Raw genomic sequence first — 21,046 nt, 5'->3', positions numbered from 1 at the left:
GTAATAAAAGTCAGCTAGCGTAACTCGGGAGAGTGCGTCTACTAAATTGTTGTAATTACTCGAGAGAGATTTAGTAAGAGTGTTCATGATCGATAGAGACGATTAGGCAATTCTATGCAAAACATAACAGGACGGGATTCTATCAATAGGGGAAATCATAACCTTAGGTCCTTCTCTTATTTGCATACAACCCAGTCATAGTTAGCTTTTAGTTTACTTGCTTTCATTCAGTTATAGTTAGTAAAAATATTTCCAATTGCTATTCAAAATATCTGGAAAGTTGATTATGAAAAATTCAGTGAGTATAACAAGAGTAATTGGTAGGTTAATTCCCTGTAAATTCGACTCTGGGCTAAATACTTGGATTATATTTACAACAATCGCTTTGTCTTTTTTTATAAGGCATAGTTAGACGTGATCAATATCAGATATGAGGTGCATATGATGAGCTTTAAACTCATAGCTGTAGTGGAATTGACATACGCAGAACCTAAGAAGTCTCTCATTTTCTTTTTGCTGATTCTAGAGATGTTAATTCAGTTGCAGCACAAGGTTTTGAGCCTATCTCAACCTTGAAAATTGGCCTTATTAATTTAGGGAAACACACCAATTTTTGGACCTTAAAAAAGAAATAAAGAAAAAGATCATTATCAAAGTGATTTAAAGATAGAAATGTATTTCACCTCGAAGGATCTTTCATTTTTGCAGAACTTTTGTATTTCCAAGTTCGCGCAGAATGTCACACTAGCTTAAATAGAAGTAATTCTTAAGTGCGAAAAGAAAGGGCAGCCCGGTGCACTACGCTCCTGTTATGCACGAGGTCCAGGGAAGGGCTGTACCACAAAAGTCAATTGTATGCAGTCTTACCCTGCATTTCTACAAGAGACTGTTTCCACGACTTGAAGCCATGACCTCTTGTTCACATGACAACAACTTTACCGGTTACACCAAGGCTCCCTTCAAAGTGCGAAAAGAAGTAAAAGTAAATTCTTTCTTTCACAAAGAAACTTCTAATCAAGAATAAGTTCTATTAAGAAGATTCATCTGTAACAATTGTACAAAGATTGAACCATCCTCAGTTACATAGGATGTATGCAACTCAAAATAACAATAACAAGAAGGCTGAAATAGTACTGGAAACCTTTACAAAACTGAAAAGGCAAAAGCATGACAAATTAGTTCACAAAATGGCAGTTCTTCCTGATTTCACCCTTCCACCCTGTGAGGACATCCAAGGTACCCATATGCACCATTGCATCTGCGAATTTCTTACCCCACACGCGCCCATATCTCGCGTTGAAGTTCACCATTTTTGCAGTTTTAGGATTACTCATCAATGTTTGATCAGAAACTAATAGCCCCTTCTTACTCTTCAAATCCATGTAGTATCTATTATCCAACCTGTTTGGTGTTAGGACATCAAGATTCGCAGGGTTAGCGACTCCTGTTCCATTTGTAAGTGCTTCTGGTGGGCAAATGGACTTTAACATTCTTTCATATTCAGGATCAATTGGCAGATTTTGTTGCTTGTTTTGAGGGTATAGCCGATTTGCAAAAACAGCGCAATGAGCAATACCAATAGAATGTGCACCAGAGAGGGTGACCATTTCATCAACCGACATCCCTTTTCTTGCAAAGCTCTTGATCAGTTCCTTGACACCAACAAATGGAGATGGAAGATTAGGTAAAGCCTCATCCTTGATAGAAACGCGTCCATCACGGCGTCCTGCTTGGACAGCATAGTTTATTTTCCCTACTTTGTAAGAACTATCACGAGCAGCAAAGGCGAGAATGTCTGCACACGAGACAGTTCCAGGGCATGCAGCCTCAAGCTTAGCTTTAGCTGCATCAATCACCTCAAAACCTCGTAAACTGTTCTTATTTGCTACGCTTTCCTTTTCTGAATTTGGTCCATCCAATAGCACAGATGCATCACATCCCTAAAGTACATAAATTGCAGAAAAAAATATTAAGTTAACGAAATTATCAAGTGTAGCACTTGTTGAACTATGTGACAACCTCATTTAAAGGCTTAATGGGACGATCACACAATTCAATATGGTAACAGAGCAAGTCGAGATTTTGAGTTCAAATCTCACCACCACCGAAATATCAAAAAGTATTTCCGCATATTTGGTCCATGAAAACTAATGAGGCTCCCACGTGTGGGGCGTACTGAGACATAATATGTTAATGAAATAATGAAATTGTTAAGAGAACACTAGCATATTAGACAAAAGGACATAACATACCCTCACAAAGCAGTCATGAAAATGTAGCCTGATAAGGCCCGCAGCAATGCCTGGATTACGAGAAACGGCTTTGTACACAACATTTCTCACAATGGATTCAGCAGAGGGACAAGTATGTTGATAGAAACCAACTTTAAGCGGACAGTGTTGTTGTTTTTTGGCCAAGGAAGAGACTGAAAAGGATAAAACCATGCAAGAAACAAGTGCAATAACTGAACAATTGAAGCCCTTTGAATCCATTCTTTTTTCGGATTAAGAACAGCTAGCTACTATAGCTTAAACAGGTGATGTATAATTTATGTACACCGCGGAGTATTTATAGTTTGCAATATGCCTTGTATCTACTTCCAGCACGTAACGAAGGAATCTTATGTCAATATTAAAACAGAACATGATTGCCTGTAATACTAACTGCAAAGGTTGAAGTTTTCTTTAGTTTCTATCAACTTTGAAGAGTTCAACAGCTACCACTTTATTATATTCATGAAAATTTTAAGTTGACAGTACGATAGTGCTCATAGGGTGGCTAAGATGATCGATAACCAAGAATCTGAATTGATTTACTGTAGTTTACCTGAACGGAAATTGATTATTTTTTAACGAATTATCAAATTTAATGAGGTAAAATAGATGTTGGCAGAAAAGCAGGAGATTCTTGGTTCTGGAAAACTTGAGTCACAATGCAAAATCTATAGGCAAATTGTATTTCATGAGTTCAAACTCTCATTCTTTTAGAACCAAAAATTTACATAAAATTTCTTAATGTATAAAAAAATTCCATTTGAAGGTCAAATTTGCTTGTTTATTTGATTAATTAGTTGGTAGCCTCTATGTTCTCTTTCTGGTAATGTCAACTCCTTATTATAAGTTATAAAAAGTCTGACTTTTCTTTTCCACATCTAATTTAAGTCTTTCCTGATAACTTATACCACGAACTCCATTTCCTATTGTATAAAAGGAGGAAACCTGCTCTCTGCTACTTAAAAAAAGCTTGTGTCAAAGAAGATTAATTAAGTACTGCCAAAGAAAATTATTCCTTATTCTGCAGAGCTGTATTTTTGGCTTTCCATCTAAGCTCTCCCATAAGAAAATTAACACCCTCTATAGAAATGATCGTCCTCTTAAGCTAATAATTTGAAATTGGTCAACCAAAATATGTGATACTTCCACGCGCATAGGCGGATTCAGAATTTAAGTTTATGGGTTCCTACAGAAATCTCAAGTTAATATACAACAATAACTGGATTAACGGACCAGGTTCCAAGCTAATTATTCTTATAATACAAATACCGGATCTAGGCAAAAGTTATTGGATTCACGGGAACCCGTAACTAATGCACTGAATCAACCCTATCCACGCGGATAAACAACAATAAAGGTGTGCCATAAAGGTCAATGAGGTGGGTGAAATATATGACAGATCAGGCGGATCTGACTTGTAACCTATGGGTTCTCGTGAACCTAGTAGCTTTGCCCGAACCCTACATATCTATTAAGAGATCCATAAAATATCTATAAATATTTGACTGTAAACCCAATTATCCATTGTATTTTAACTTGAGGTTGTTGTAGGAATCCATAAATTTCAAATTGTAAATCCGCATATATCCTCATCTGCCTAAGCCTTTGTGCACAGAGTTACTCGACTGTACTGATGATACGTAGCAGTAGCTAGTAGAATAGCCAAAGCGTGCACAAGTTGATTAGTACACTACCGTTATTTTTTATTTTTTTTTAAAAAAGGATCATTTACAACCTTGACTATTGAAATAGGAGTTTACTATAGGTATTGTTTCTTAATTATTGGGTTATATGAAAGGTTACCTAGACCCAATAACATGTAGAAGTAGTGCCAAGACATTGGGACTTGTTCTCAAGTTTCTCTTCTTCTTGCACAATATAAGAATCTAAACTGCATGTGAAGATTTTGTGATGAACAATTGGGAGCAAACATACAGTGAATAGTTTAAGAAAGGACCAATTTCAAATTGGTTGGAATTGTTTAGTAGCTTAAAACAAAACATGATTGTCCATACTAGGAACTGCAATGTTGAAATTTTCTTGGATATACTAGGCTGCCCTTAGATCAGTTCCATTTCTATGACATACAAGCCATCTGGTAATTGTACTGTAATCGGAATCATTTGATATGGAAGAAGGATGATTTATCAGAGAGAGATGATAATAAGAATGATTTAACTTTGCCCGTGTGAGCTTGCTCACGTTGTTACTCCCAAACCCGGATAAAGGAGGAAGCTTGCGCTAAATTGTCAGTAAGCATTAAATAGAATACAACCAGTAAATTTATAAATCCTCTCGATACAATGTGAGGATGCACATAATCGACCACAACTTGCTTGGGACTGAAGCATATGTTGTATGATAATGTGAATTTGGTTATGGGTGTTTCAATAAAGGTAAAACCTTGGAACATGTTCCCTCAACAGAGAAAACTAAGCAAGGAATCCAATCGTTAAACCAATGCAGGAAAGCTGAAGGTTCCATCACATATACCTAAAGGAAGCATTTTCTTAAGGTTACTTGCATTAAATTCCTGACAAATTTGTTTTCTCAGATGTTTAACTAGAGAGATAAATCAATGCACTTGATATCTATATCAAAGAAAACAACACCAAATGCTCAAGAACTTATTGCAATTTTAGATTTTAACTGTTCAAGCCTCATATTACACAAAGGAATTCTTGATAAAGTCGTATAAATCACAAGCCTTGACATACAATTCCAGGCCATTAGACACCATCAAGCTGTACCAACAGCTTCTGCAGGCTTTTCTTCAGTTTGAGCCGGTTCCCCTGCTTCCCAGAAAGATGTTGGTTTTCCAGTCTTTGAAACAGTCTGGAGAACAGCTTCTGGTTGAACATTTCCCTTTACTGTCACTTTTTGCTCCTTCAGATCAATGTCAAAGTTTTCTACACCTGAAGATGGTTTATAAAGAAAACATGAGTTGATATTTTACCGATATTTATCTGTTATGAGACCTATAAGCAAAAAGCGACTCAAGCTCTCGTTCTTTAGTGATGCATAATGCTATCCGATAATCGCAGGCTTCTTGATAAAGCCCTTTAGCAGAATGGAGAAGATTCCGATCGGTGATTGAGTTAGCAGTCAAAAGAAGGAATGTTTGACATATGGTGTAGGGTGACTGACTGAAGCTATTCTCACCATTAATGGTACAGTCAACTACATGTGGTCGAGTGAGAAAGATGACGAGGACTATAGAGGAGCATTCTTGGCCAAGTTCTACTCAAATAGAATAGACTACAAACAACAATTTCATAGTTTACGGAAAGATGGATGAACCAACCACAGCTGATGTTTTTTCAGAGATATGCAGATATGACAAGATAACTTTTCCCATATAATAATAAGCAAGCAAGCATGTGTACTGTAGCTTTGCAGCAGGCATGGGAGAATATACAATAGAAAGCATCCATATGACAAGTAATGTTATGATGGCAGTGTTTGACTGGGCATAGAGTTTAAGAAAGAAATAAAGACTTTGACACATACTAAACCATTAGAACTTATGGTTTTAAACGTGTCATGACATCATGACATTTCAATGATCATACGAGCATGGCATTAAGTGTGGAATAGGAAGTTTAAAGTCAAAGAGTTTCTAAGTATAGAAAGGTATCATTTTCTTGGGAACAAGCTCATATAAAATGAAACTGAGGGAGCAATATATTCTGCTAGTAATAAGGAATAATCTTAAACTGATCTTATCATGGCAGTCTTACACAGGAGGCTAGTAAGTTAAATGTTGTAAACCAATAAGAATCCTAGTACAGCAGTTTACCTTCCATTTTCCCCAGCACCCTTTTTACAGCTCCGACACAGCCTTGGCATGACATGCCAACCTTGAGAACAACAGTCTGTCATCACAAGGGGTAAAAAAATTTGCGTTAAATTGACAGTTGCAGAGATGTACAGTTATGATAGCATAACATAAGCAAATAGCACATTCATCAACTAGCCAGCATGGCATGAAGCTTTTGTAAGTTTAAGCTACTTACTGTTTAAATCTTTTCAAGTGTCACAAGACTCGCAACAACCGTTGAACATATGATGCTCGACTTTATAGAGCGTTTAGCAGCTGTGGTATCAGATGACCCCCGCCCAACCCCAACAAAGAAAAACAATCCCCAACCCCCTCTTCAACCAAAAGAAGAAACTAAGAGTCGTTTCAAATTTCGAGCTTAACTTCGACAATTTTTTTATATATTTGAAGGAAGATATCTGTGAACCACGACATGTAAAGGGCCGGTTTCGTCTAAGTGAAATACTTAAATGGACACTTTGTGTCAAAGCTCCTAAACAAGAAAAAGTGTTCCTTCATTCAAATTCATCAATTAACTGCTTTCTTGTTTCTTTGAGAAACTCTTGTTAGAAAAGCACTTTTTGAACAAAGTCAACTACTTAAAAACCCAAGAAATAGCCGAATACAGCTACCAAACACAGTAGCAAACACTAAGAAATTCATTCATCTTCAAACAGTCATAACTCATAATCATGTCAAGAGTGATTTTTTCATATTAAAACAGTAAATTCATTCCAAAACCATATCTTATCAGCTGAAACAAGAATAAACCAGATCAACTTCCCACTAAACAGACAAAGCTTACCAAACCCTTCAATTAATTAATTCAAGATTACTCTTTAAAATTAACAAAGTCAGACAGCATATAAAAACCAAAATTTGAATCTTGAACTTAGTTTCTCTGCATATGGAAGAGAAAAACTCAAGCCTAAACATTGAAAAGCAGAGGAAAAAACCTCATAATCATGTAAGAGTGATTTTCTACCCCCATTCAATCAATCAATTAACTACACCTTAATCTCAAAAGAGTTGGGAAACGAGTTGGGGATTTTCTTCCCATTATAACAACATATTCATTCCAAAATTCAAATCGAAAATCCCACTAAACATGTAAATTTCATCAAACCCTTCAAAGAACAAATTCAAAATTATGGTTTAAAATTACTAATTTGAAAAGAATAGGAAAATTAAAAGTACCTGAGACATGATTATGAGAAGAAACTTGAGAGGTTTTTGAAGAAAAGAATGGTTTGATACAAAAAGTCAAGAGAGAAAATTTGGACCTTTGAATGGTGTGATATGAGAGGTGTCAAAGGCCTGCTATTTATACATTACAAAATGGAAAAAAAAATTCTTTCTTATTGTCTTTTATTTTAAAAACAAATTATATAAGGAAACGGTTAATTTGGGATTTGATTTTAGTTAGTTTACCCACCGGTTAACACAGTACATCAGTTTATTTTTTAAAAAGAATTGCTTATTTGGCTAAATTTCTAAAATCTGGTAAATTTAGCAAGTGTTTTTTTGTCAAAAATTGATTTTAGATAGGTATTTTAAGATAATAACAGTTTGTGTTTAATTTAAGCATTAGAGAAATGTTATGTTAGTATCAAAGAAATAATTTTGTGTTCGGTTAATCTTTTCAATGAAAAATTACAAAATTTATTTATTTATTTTTTACTTAAAATCACTTATATTACTTTTCGAATACTTGGAACACTTTTTATAAATAATATCATGCTATAACATGATGGATAGACTATAAGAAATCAATAACACGATTAACAGAAGTAGATATGATAACTAATGGAGGATATATATATATACTTTACAGCAACAACAAACTTAATGTGTATTTACAAAGTCGGGGTCAAGATATGATAGTTCGTATGCACACCGATGTTATTTTGATAAAACCTTGGCTTAATTTATGTGTACATATAAATTAAAAATACTATATATATAACATTGTGAAGAACAATATTCATCTCATAATGTTATGTTTTTTATTGAGAAGAATGTTTTTCACAAAAGTCTCGAATTTAAATATGAAAAACAGAGAACGTTCTAATGATTGAGCAGTGTTTTACCTTTGAGTGACCAACTCAGCATGAATCAAAATTAATCGGACAAATTAGCTTTAGAATTAGATTAGATGCATAAATAAAGAAAAGAAAGAGGTATTCGTTGGACCTAACATTCATTTTCCTCAACCAAACTTTATCAAATTTAGAGCAGTACAAAATACTTCTTCCTATTTTTTCTTTTTTTCTTTTCAATGGTAGTAGTAGTACATGCACTTTGTAATGCAGTACCATGTCCTTTATGCAGTACAAGCTCGTGAACCGAATGATAAATAATAAAATATTCTTATTCTCCTCCTTTTACCTAAGGACATGAAAAAATCATTTTTCTTTAGGCCATCCATTCCAGACGAGTTTAATTTTAATCTTGAAAAAGTCGATCCTCTATATCCTTGACAAAATTTCAAGTTAACTACGAGGAATTTCATTGAAGGTTGAACTTGGAGGAGTTATTATTAGGGATAGAGTCAGGATTTTAACTTTATAATTTTTGAATTTTAAAACGATGATTTCAAGTGTTAATGACTGAGTTCTAAAATATTTATATATATATTTAATAAATTTCTTGACCAAAAATACATTGTTTAAGTTATTGTATTCGGTCAAACCCATATGTATATCAGCTTCTGCCTCCACCCCTGATCATCAAATGCCAATGGAGGCAGTGTTGCGTGAAAATTGTTCAAGCAGTGTTGACCTATTGTTAATTAAGATTAATTTGTATAGTGTTAAAACTAAATTTAGCGTTTTGTGATTCACAGACTTTAGTTTCTATCACAAATTAATTTTATTTTGCATTATTTTTCAAATAATGTTGACATGCGTTGTCGAATGACACCACTTGATTTCAAAGTCGTATATACCTCTATAATAGAGTTAAAGTTTTTCAAGTACTTCATTCTCTATTTTTACCTTATTTTGGGGTAGTATATATATCAAGTTCTATAGTTCCTTAAACTTCATGAAGTATAATCAGAGATATTATATGTCCATGCTCGCTAGTTTGATTAACTTTTGCGCTTTTTAAGTATTTAGGACTTGAAATCTACTAGTCTGATTAATTGAGATTCATATGGAATATAAAACGTAAATCAATTCCTAGAAAAAAGTTCATGACTTTTGATTGGGGGCGAAAGAATTCTTGCCATCCAATTATTACCCTTTTAATATGTAGCACATAATGCATGAGCATATTCTCAATGCGAGATTTAAGGGTAACATATGAACTTGGACAGCCATGATATGCTCATTGCATTTTCAAATTGATTATTCCAAGTATTGGCATCACATTCTATACATCTAATTTAATATACATATTTTCGTCTTGTACAGCTTGGTGAATAAGAGTCAAAACTCGTTAGTTACTATAATTGTTTATGAATTATCCTCAAGGTAACTTGGTCTACTAAGAGTGCATTATTTGATTCGAGGAAAAGTATTGGCTTAATTCCCAGAAGAATAGAAATACATAACTGCTGCAAAAATTTCAGGTTTGAGGAATAAGTCCCACAAGGCATCTTCAGTTTTTGTCACAGTAGGTATATATGAGATATGGATTTGGACGAAACCAATAGTTTTTGCTTAGTTCCTTTATTTATATTAAGAAGCTTGTTAAATATATAAATTTTTAATTGCGAACCTAGTAACTTGACGAACTATGAATTCGGTAGCAATTCAAAACCCATAAACTTCAAATTCTAGTTCTGCCTTCTTCTAGGCGATGCAGTGTTACGTTGGTCCTCATTTGACTAAATTATAGAATGCCTGGTTGAAGGTTTGATGCAATAGATAGTGTTCTTTTTATTTTGGAAAATGATGAGAGGAGAGAAATCATGGCTGCCATATTATGATATTACGGAAGAACAAAATTATGGAATTCTCTTAAATGGAAATGTGGTCTATATGGATCAAAATCTATCCCTAAAATAATTAAGTCAAGATAGCATTAACGATACATTCTCAGGCCGCCACGTGTCAAAGTAGTTTAAGAAACAATGAAAATCATGGTCGAAGAGTCAGTAAGGACTGAGGTCGAGGAGTCATCAAGTGCTACAGAGTTATAACGGTTAGTTTCAAGATAGGACATTAAAGAGAATATTTTAGTAGATATTCTCTGCATTTGTACTATTAGAGTTTCAAGGAACATGTTCCCTATAAATAAAGAGACACAATGATAGGAAGAACAAAATATTCATTTGTAAAGAATACATTGACTTTATAAGAGAGAATCTAGTCTTATCACATATATACAAAAAGAACCTTTTTACCAAGATTCCAAGAACAATACGAAGGTTCGAAAGACTTCTCAATCATTCATCATTGTCTGAAAGAATATCCCCAGATCTCATCCCTTTATGAGTGACTCATACAATTTATTTATATAAATACCATATATTGTAATTTATTACTATTTAGTGTCATATTCCTTCTTTTTAGATCGTTGAATATCACTATTTCTGCTCATATTTATTACCATCTGGATAGTATACATTATTTATTGGTTTTACACACGTAGCTCCATCTTTGGATATTATTTTTAACTAAGACTAATCCTTTGTTGAAGAAATATAATTGGGTGAGCCAAAATCAATATTTTTCGTCAAACGGTTTGGCGCCGTCTGTGGGAATTTTTTAGTTAAATTTTTAGTTTCCTTTAGATTTGTAGCTGACGTAAGTCGCTAACCTCACAAACCCGGAGAACTTTCTTTGCACGTACAAAAATATACATGGCAGGTAACCAAGGAGAGAGGACCAACCTCAAGAATGCTATCAACGAGAGCTGTGAAACCCTAGGCAAATATGTGACGCCCATTGCCTCCCCTAGGCATGATAGGTCGCCTCCTCCCATTGTAACTGTCACGACCCTAAAACGGACCCTGTCGTTATGGCGCCTATCGTAAAACTAGGCCAGTCGACACAAACCCCCAAACCAACTAAGCAGATATAATAATTCATTTAAAGTCATTAATAAACTATAAATCCCAAAATATAGAGTGGAATAGAACAGTGTGGAAACAAACACAGCCCGACATCGAGGTATCACTAGTCATGAGCATCTAAAATCTGTCTAAGAGTATGAAAAGATAACATAGTCTAATACAAGTCTAGTACAAAAGGAAATAAGGATAGGAAGGAGAAGCACTGAGTTGCGAACGCCGAACAGCTACCTAGTCAACTCCGAACAAGCCTGCTAGGAAGCAAATCAGCATTAGCTAGCGTGATCCGAGACTCCTGGATCTGCACACAGAGTGCAGGGAGTAATGCGAGTACACCAACTTAGTAAGTAATAAAAATAAAGGCAGCTGAGGATAAGAAAACACGTAAAATACAGCATAATGCTACAACAAAACAATATAAAACTAGAGCAATGCAATAAAACAGTAAAAGCTCGTAAAACGCCTTAGTTCAGTAATAACCTCTTTAAAACATCTTTCAGCAGTTCAAACAAGTGATGAAAACATGGAAAAAGGGTAAAAACATAAATCAGCCCCTCGGGCAAAATACCAAAAGAACCATCCCCTCGGGCTATCTCACAATCACTCGTATCAGCCCCTCGGGAAATAACATGAAACAACAACAGCCCCTCGGGCTATAACACATCTCACACTAGGTACCCGCGATCACTAGGGGCGTACAGACTCCTGGAAGGGCTCCTTACAGCCCAAGCGCAATAACAAGCCATCACGTGGCATAATCAAACATGCACTCGTCCTCATAACAAGCCACCTCGTGGCGTAACAAATCAAGCCATCGGCCTCGTAATCATGAATCAAACAACATTGTTGTGGCGCGCAACCCGATCCCATTGTATCCTCACAACACAATACCTCGGCCTCACTTAGTCAGAAATCTCTCAAGCCACTCGGGCAATAGTAAAACACGATGCTCAATCCAAAATATCATTTAAAATATCAAAAACGAGTAAATATGGATAAGTTGTGAAAACAGTAGAATACAGCATGACTGAGCATAAATACGAAGTCAAAACAATGAGGAATAGTAGTAAAAATCCCCTAAGGGTCCAAAACAGTTGGCACGAGGCCCAAATATGGCATTCAGCCCAAAACATGGTAATAATTTCCAAAACACAATGATATCAACAAGTTTTCAATCAAATACGCGGTTTAACAGTCATACGGGACGGACTAAGTCACAATCCCCAACGGTGCACGACCTCACACTTGTCACCTAGCGTGTGTGTCACCTCAAAAGAGCACAACGATGTGAAATCCGGTGTTTCATACTCTCATGACAACATTTACAATCATTACTTACCTCTATCCGGTCCAAACTCTAGCCCGCGATGCCTTTGTCTCTCGAATCGGCCTCTGAATGCTCCAAATCTATCCAAAAACAGAATTATACCATCAAAATATGCTAAGGGAACAAAGCTCACTCGAAAATAACCAATTTACATCAAGAATCCCGAAATTGGACAAACCAGATCCCTAGTCCCAAGTCTCGGATTCCGACAAAAATCACAAAACTAGAATCCTTACACTCTCACGAGTTCATACATATCAAGAATACCAAAATCCGACCACAAATGGCCCCCCAAATCCTTAGATTTAAGTCTTTAATTTCCAAGCCCTAACTTCCAATTTTTTAGGCTTTAGATTCCACAAATTCCATGTTTAATTAGGTAGAAATCATAATAGGATCGAGTATTAAGTCCATAAATCTTACCTCCAAGTATTTCCCCTTGATTCCCTCTTCAATCCTCCTAAAAAAGCTCCAAAATCGCGGAAATGGTCTTTTAAACATTCTGCCTAGCTATTCACGTTCCTTCTTCGCGAACGTGGTCAACGCCTTGCGTTCGCGAAGCACAAACTTACGTTGACCACTAATTCCCTCATTGCGAAGACGACACCCCTAATGCAAACACGAAGCTTCAGCTCAACAAAGCATTGCGAATGCGACTACCAACTCGCGAACGCGAAGAACAATTCTCCAGGATCCCAGATGCTCACCTTTCCTCTACGCGAACGCGATGACCACTGACCTCAGCCCTTCGCAAAGGCGGGACCACCTTCGCGAAAGTGAAGGCCAACTCTACTGCCTCACATCCTAAAACTTCGCGAACGCGAAGGCCAAATGCCTTGTCACGCCCCAAAATCCGAGGAGCGCGACCGGCACTCAACCGAGTAAACCTGACTGAGCAAGCCTGATAGGTTTCATTCTACCCAAACAACTTCATGATTAAATAGGAGATGGACTCCTTTAATCAGATTTAGTAAGTATTTCATTAACAACTTCCATTAGCAACTTAAATCATAATTATCAAAATATTACAAGTTTCATAAATCCTTGCCAAACATCAATATTTCTATTTAAATTCCAACACCCGACACTACCCACAACCTGTCTACGGAGCCTCTAAATACAACTGAAGAATAATACGGAAATGCCAGCAACAAGGCTCCGGTTTTACCTTACACAAATACCAAAATAAGACTCCGGGAAGAAAAGCGACATGAGCCACACAGGGCCCCGAGAGGAAAGGGGCTCACCAATACAGCTGACGAAAAGTGGAGGAGGTGCTACTGCCGGTGGGCTGGAGTACCTGCTATGGATCCACCTACAATCATAACACGAATGTAGCGCCCCCGGCAAAAGGGACGTCAGCACATTTGAATTGTACTGGTATGTATGAACAAACTTGCCCTAAGTAAACTCAAACCATACACAAGTAACAAGTAGTAATGGAACCAACAATCAAATACACATGAAAGAAAACCATCAAGCCAAACAAGTTACAATCTCTCCATTTCCCCTTCAACATTTTCACATCAATGATTTCACAACTTTCTCATATTTTCATTTCAATAGTGATTTCGATCACTTTTCCACCCTTATTACCTCGGCCACGCTTATCACCACAACCCACACCTTATTACTTTGTGTTGTGGCGCGCAACCCGATCCCACCGAACAATCACAATATACAAACAACACAACAGCAACAACAACAACAATTCACAAAGAACAACAACAACAATTCTCAAAGAATTTCTATAGCCATCAATACTATTTCCATCATATTCAACAACTCATATGCATTTTATGTCACCGCGATAATTGCCAATACAAGCCATATATGTTATTACCACAGTTGTTCCAACTGCATCATTTACGATTTCCTTCCATCATTTGTTTCTCAACTCTTACCACATAACACATTCACAATCACACATTTGGTTTATTGCCAATTACGTACACCATTATATCGGGAGACTTAACCACGAACAATCAAATCATACCAATCACAAGAATTCCACAAATAATCCACATAGATATCACATACCAAATATTCGTACACCAAACAAAATGAATTTACAAAGGTCAAAGTTAGCCATACATACCTTGTTTGAGCTTTCCTTAAGTTACTACGACGTTTCGAAAATTCTAGCAATCCCAATCTACTTGAGACATAAAAAAAAATTGACACAAATTAGGAAGGTATTCATGGTTTCAGCTCATTTGAGCATTTTATCAAACACTAGTTGAGCATCTTGATTTTAAATTCCTTTTACAAGATTTTCTTCTTTCCCCAACCCAATCTTTACTTATTTATATTCATCAATCTTCCCACAAACCTAATTTGTACATGCATGTATACATAATACTATTACCCCAAGAATCATACCCCAATAACCCACCTCACAATCTCTACAATACCAACACAACCTAGGTTAGGCACCTATGACTTCCAATCCCCATCCCATGAGTTACAATACTTAATCCATACTCATATTTCCATAATAACTCCATATATGTAAGTCTAAGGTGTAGGATTACCTCTTGTAGACCAAATCTTGAAAGACAAATTTGGGGTGTTCTTGAGATTTTGAAGAAACCCTATGAAACCCAATCAAAATCATGTTGTAACTAGTGATTGAGAAGTGAAATCACCATGAAAACACACTTAAAAACTCACCTTAGGTGTGCAATTGGATGCCTTGGTCGAGTTGGGGGTGTAGAGGAAGCCCTAAGCTTGAGAAATGACTCAAATTCTCTTATTTCCGGTCTTTAGGATATTTAAAAACCTTCCAGGTGCGCGAGCTCGTGCTATGTTCGCGCGCGGGAGGCAGAATACTCAGCATAATGCGCGACTTCGCGCTAATGTTCGTGCTAGAGACACCTGCCCAGTAAAATGGTCATAACTTTCCGTATACACCTCTAAATGACGAACGTTTTGTTGCGTTGGAAACTAGACTCAAAGGGCTTTAATTCGATAGGTTATGCATCACACAAATTCTTATAGAACTGGAGATATGATCGTTCAAAGTGAGGTCTTGTGCGCACTCATTTACAGATTTCGTCTAATATGAAACTTTTCTAACTTGGCTTAGACTTAGGCCTCTCCTTAGACCCCAATTTACCTCTAATATGAATTATATGCTTATTAACATATCCAATTGATATCCATTATACATTAATCCTCATTTGCACACAAAATGAAATAATTAGCCTACCTTGGCACGACGAAATCTCAAATTATTTGGAAAAATTTTCCGGGGCTTTACATTCTCCCCCCCCCCCTTAGGATCATTCGTCCTCGAATGAGGATCAAGGTTCACTCATTAGTCATCCTTATGTAACTTCTGCTTTTTCACATTATGAAATATATCAACAGCCCCGAATTTGGCTAACTCCTTAAATTTTCGAAAATTTCGGCAGAGTTCCCTTTGTAACTAGGCCTATCCACCTGTTAGAGAATCACCCAAAACCATCCTAAAAACTCATCCATAGCTCGACAAAGCACCATAATGTATATATCAATGACAAGAACCTCAGCATTACAAACACTACTTTATCACGATGATACCTGGGCATGGACTGCACATTTTTAAATCATATCACCTAGAAAGTACCTTTCAAATCAAAACCAACTGCTATGCAATCAAGAGAAAATATTTTATTCCCACAACACTCTCGACCCTCAATGGCCTCTCATATCTACAGACTTCGCCAGAACACATTCACGAGAGTAATTTCTACCCCTAAACTTACTTAACAAGGATAACAAGTAGATATTTCGCATAAGCTAACCATCCACTAACTTCACCTTCAATAATTTCCACCGGAATGATACACAATGATCTCCACCTACCTTCTTAGACATAGACATATGAATCCACAAGATATATGGCGGACAACTATGGGAACACTTCATACTCCTAGTGCGACCTAATGTGGAATACACTTATGCAATCTTTATTATCAACTCACATAACATCTTCAGGGGAAAATATTGAGAATAGCCTGCTCACCCTCCAAACTATAAATCTCTAGGCGAACACTCACACTAAACCCATGATGACCTTCAACAATTACTCTAAGATGTGCTATTATAAATTGACCATAAAAATACCTATCAAATATATATGTGATCAAACTGCGAAGCTTCCTATTTGACTTGTCTGATCTTATAATACCCAATGGACCTAATACAATGAGTAACAATAGAGTTCAAGATTAGGCTGGAGCTATTCAGGAATCCATTAATGCGTTGAGTAGATTTTTTTTTTTTTTGAGGTTATATGCTAATGGACACGAAAGTTATGACTAATAATGTTGACATGGTTAATTACTGTGACGACGTCAATTATTACACAAATGAGGCATAGGGGTAAGTAATACATTAGCAATAGGAATCATTAAGGAGGAATATTCAAGTACATGACCCAGTCTTTTCCTAGGATGAAGGGAAAATCAATTCATGCTCTAGTACCTTGAATGCGATATGGGATTCAAAATACATGAAGTGGAATTACACTCCTGACGTTAGCTGACACAAGGAATCTATACCGTAAGCCCATGAGGATGAAAATAAAGTTGAACACTTATGAGATTACCATATTTCAAACAGCTTAACCTATCCTGATAGTTGATCCTATATGATAGAACTAAAGATACGACAACGTGTCTTCCAAATCAATATGCTCATGATATGTGCAAAAATCTGAGGGCATCTAATCTCACCCCCCTTTCACGAGTAAAACCACATAGCTCAGACATCTGAATGTTGGGATGAAATCATGTACTGGTTAGAGGCATTTTAATGGTATACATGATGCCCCGGGGAGAAAGACAAATGACACACTTATTCACCCAAGGAGGTGTAATACCAAGGGTAGCAAAACTCCCCTCTCATGACAATGATATAGTTAATTATTCTAGAGGCCGAGTGAGAAGAAAGCCACGTAACCCATCCAATCCGACCCATTTAAGACTTTGGAAAAAGGTATACACTTTGGTTTGAAATTATGGCAATTAAATCTCGAACTTTAAGGAAAATCATTACTTACTTTTTTTTTGAAATCCAAGAGACAAGCCCTTGTAGTCCTAGAAAATCGTCAACAATGGCAATAAAGTACTTAAAACCATTACGAGTTGGTATGAAACAAGGCCTTAAAGTACCCACATGGATAAGTTTGAATGAATGAGACGTCTTAATGCATTTATCGAGGAGAAGTAACCTGGGTTATCTAGTCACATGGATAAGCAGAGCAGGTAAATGGTTGTTAGAAGAACACCTACAAAGAATACCAACAATAATTACTTATTCCAACTATAGGAATATGTCCCCTTCCTTAATGCTACCAGACTTCCTCTTTGATGCCATGAAACATAAAGAAATTTTACAATGAGGGTTATCAGATGAAATAGATATTAGTGTAGCAAAACTAATAAGCACCATTTGGAACCAACAAGCTTAAACTAAGTCAAAGATATTAGAAGTCCATAATAAAGGGGGATTTACCTAATTTCAGTGTCCTTTTAGAAACAGGTACTTGTAGAGTGTAAAAAAAAAAGAGGTGAATTTAATCGAACCGTATAGTTGGATGACTAGTCAATACATTGAGATAATATCGAATTGAAGATTATGGGTAAACAACATATGATGCAAGAAAAATGAAAAGAAAGTGAAAGAGCCTTATGGAAGTCCTTTTACATTGTAACCACTAGGAATGGTGGTAATATAAAGCGATTACGAGAAGCTACATTTTTGAAAGAAGATTTTTGTATGAAGTCACGTGATGTATAGCTCTGGAATTCCAAAATCCAATTATGTTTAGAAAATCTACTTCATAATGAAGCACTACAACACACTTCCACACAACCAGCTATTGCAAACCACTTTGGGAGATGCTATAAGACTTAACGGAGAGAAAGGCTTTGACATATGAATGTGTTACTAGGTGTATTTCTCCTTTGTTAACCCAAAACCTAAAGGCGGGAGTTAGACTGATAAGCAGATTGTTGGACTAGCACAAGTGTAGATAATCCATTATCGGAAAAAGATCATTCAATTTCAGTAATTGCGGCATGCTATCAACCCTTGATGAACTTGAAGTGATATGAAATCCAAATGAGATAGTATAGAATAATCATGGAGGGTTTGCAGATGTTCATAGTGAGTTCTTCATGGATTTTAACTTGAGAACTACCCAGATGCTAATGAAATACAGAAGAATATGAGAAATAGGCGTTGTGCTATCATAACCCCCAAAGGTGTGCTTGGTCTTAACGGAGAGCCTAGTAAGGGTCCTTACGAGATAGAAAGTGTTACAATGACTCACAGAAGGATATGTTCTCTCATGGTTATCGAACAAGTGTGGGGAAACTGGCACAATGAATTCACTAACTAAAGAACACAATGAACACATGTTATGGAGGTGTAAGGAGAAGGTAAACATTTGTTATGAGATGGACATGCTTCTGCTATTTTAACTCCCAACTGCAATATACGACCATGCCATGAGCAACCACAATACTAGGACAAAGTGAGCTACTTACTGCGGCACGTCCCAAGTGGACACGAACATTATGGCGACACATGATCTTCCTATGACGTGGATATGAGGATCTCAAATTTCAGAGAGACTTTATGCACACGGTGACCATTTCGATTGACATGCACTCATGTGAGGTGTTAAGGTATGCTCTTATGTTACTAGGCAGTGAGAAGCTTTCATGATGATATTCGCAAGAGAGTAGATTGATTGTTCAAACCATATAAGCCATATACACAACTGAGTAAACGAGTGACTCGAGCAGGATCGCAACGCTGGGACGCTTTGCATGGAACTTGACACCACATAGGTAAACTTTACGACGGTACAATTATAGGCACAAACGAGTAGATTTTGTCCGTTTAAATAAAAGATTCTGTAAGAAATTCATCGGATATAGTCCCTTGGTGAGAATTTAGGAAAAGCAAGTGGGAAGTATCAATCTTAGAGTTATAACTCAATTCAAGGGCATAATTATAGAACTTAATTCCACAAGAATGTAAATAAGAGAATTCATAATAGAGTGGATTCACGAATAGTGCATCTCGTTCAAAGAGTCGATACACGCAATGTTTTGTTATTCAACACCTTGTTATGACCATGTTTATGAGAACTCTTCAATATGGATGTACATATATAATGAGTAGAAATTTTCATTTGACTCCCTTAATGACGTCAGGTTGATAGGGCAATAGCTTAATCGATACCCATCGACTCCACATCCCTAACGTACGTAGGTAACATACTGATATACTATATGATCTGACGGTGAAGAGACATCAATAGGGACAGGGACACTCTCCTCTTAGCGATATGTTTTACCAATCCATCCACAGCTCAATACATTCTCCTACAAGTTCTTGGGCAATCCACTCGGACTCAATGGTGGGATCAATCCCTCCTTTCATGCTTCTAATTCGCGGATTATGGTATCAAGGTTACCAATCTTGAGAATAAGGCTTAGAGAGGAATTCAGCTCCCTAACTTGAGCTCTATCGCACGATTGGAGTATCAAAGAAGGGTGAAATTCCTAAATGTCCGAATAGCCTCCAACTTATAGATGTGGTCGACAACACACCGGTAAGAAGGACTCTACTAGACACGGTTCCAAGACATACTAGGATACTTTAAAACCTTAGGCTTTGATACCAAGTTTGTCACGCCCCAAAATCCGAGGAGCGCGACCGGCGCTCAACCGAGAAAATCCGACTGAGCAAGCCTGATAGGTTTCATTCTACCCAAACAACTTTATGATTAAATAGGAGATGGACTCCTTTAATCAGATTTAGTAAGTATTTCATTAACAACTTCCATTAGCAACTTAAATCATAATTATCAAAATATTACAAGTTTCACAAATCCTTGCCAAACATCAATATTTCTATTTAAATTCCAACACCCGACACTACCCACAACCTATCTACGGAGCCTCTAAATACAACTGAAGAATAATACGGAAATGCCGGCAACAAGGCTTCGGTTGTACCTTACACAAATACCAAAATAAGACTCCGGGAAGAAAAGCGGCATGAGCCACGCAGGGCCCCGAAAGGAAAGGGTCTCACCAATACAGCTGACGAAAAGTGGAGGAGGTGCTACTACCGGCGGGCTGGAGTACCTGCTATGGATCCACCTACAATCATAATACGAATGTAGCGCGCCCAGCAAAAGGGACGTCATTACATTTGAATTGTACTGGTATGTATGAACAAACTTGCCCTAAGTAAACTCAAACCATACATAAGTAACAAGTAACAATGGAACCAACAATCAAATACACATGAAAGAAAACCATCAAGCCAAACAAGTTACAATCTCTCCATTTCCCCTTCAACATTTTCACATCAATGATTTCACAACTTTCTCATATTTTCATTTCAATAGTGATTTCGATCACTTTTCCACCCTTATTACCTCGGCCACCCTTATCACCACAACCCACACCTTATTACTTCGTGTTGCAGTGCGCAACCCGATCCCACCGAACAATCACAATTCACAAACAACACAACAGCAACAACAACAACAATTCACAAAGAATAACAACAACAATTCTCAAAGAATTTTTATA

At 36.7% G+C, this 21,046-nt stretch overlaps 2 protein-coding genes across 2 annotated transcripts; both read right to left on the bottom strand.

Annotated features, from left to right (window-relative positions):
- Positions 1 to 1,008: 1,008 nt before the first annotated feature.
- LOC104230149 (peroxidase 5-like) lies at positions 1,009 to 2,523 on the bottom strand. The gene is made up of 2 exons (XM_009782887.1): positions 2,253 to 2,523; positions 1,009 to 1,940 (listed from the first exon to the last, which is right to left on the bottom strand). Exons 1-2 carry the CDS (start codon positions 2,490 to 2,492, stop codon positions 1,176 to 1,178), a joined length of 1,005 nt encoding a protein of 334 aa, XP_009781189.1. The 5' UTR covers positions 2,493 to 2,523; the 3' UTR covers positions 1,009 to 1,175.
- Positions 2,524 to 4,889: 2,366 nt separating this feature from the next.
- LOC104230148 (copper transport protein ATX1) lies at positions 4,890 to 7,453 on the bottom strand. Its single transcript, XM_009782884.2, has 3 exons — positions 7,291 to 7,453; positions 6,073 to 6,148; positions 4,890 to 5,188 (listed from the first exon to the last, which is right to left on the bottom strand). Exons 1-3 carry the CDS (start codon positions 7,297 to 7,299, stop codon positions 5,013 to 5,015), a joined length of 261 nt encoding a protein of 86 aa, XP_009781186.1. The 5' UTR covers positions 7,300 to 7,453; the 3' UTR covers positions 4,890 to 5,012.
- Positions 7,454 to 21,046: the final 13,593 nt, after the last annotated feature.

Source organism: Nicotiana sylvestris, chromosome 5 (assembly GCF_000393655.2).
Source record: "Nicotiana sylvestris chromosome 5, ASM39365v2, whole genome shotgun sequence".
In the NCBI taxonomy this organism is placed as follows: domain Eukaryota; kingdom Viridiplantae; phylum Streptophyta; class Magnoliopsida; order Solanales; family Solanaceae; genus Nicotiana; species Nicotiana sylvestris.
The sequence above is the reverse complement of the archived record's forward strand: the minus strand, read 5'-3'. Positions and strand labels throughout refer to the sequence as shown.

Bases quoted from the DNA above. Each gene is read 5' to 3' on its own strand.
- LOC104230149 (XM_009782887.1), bottom strand. From the start codon at position 2,492: ATGGATTCAAAGGGCTTCAATTGTTCAGTTATTGCACTTGTTTCTTGC. The intron at 1,941-2,252 runs GTATGTTATGTC...TATGTACTTTAG, and splicing joins TTCATGACTGCTTTGTGAGG to GGATGTGATGCATCTGTGCT.
- LOC104230148 (XM_009782884.2), bottom strand. The intron at 5,189-6,072 runs GTAAACTGCTGT...AACCATCTTCAG, and splicing joins GGTGCTGGGGAAAATGGAAG to GTGTAGAAAACTTTGACATT.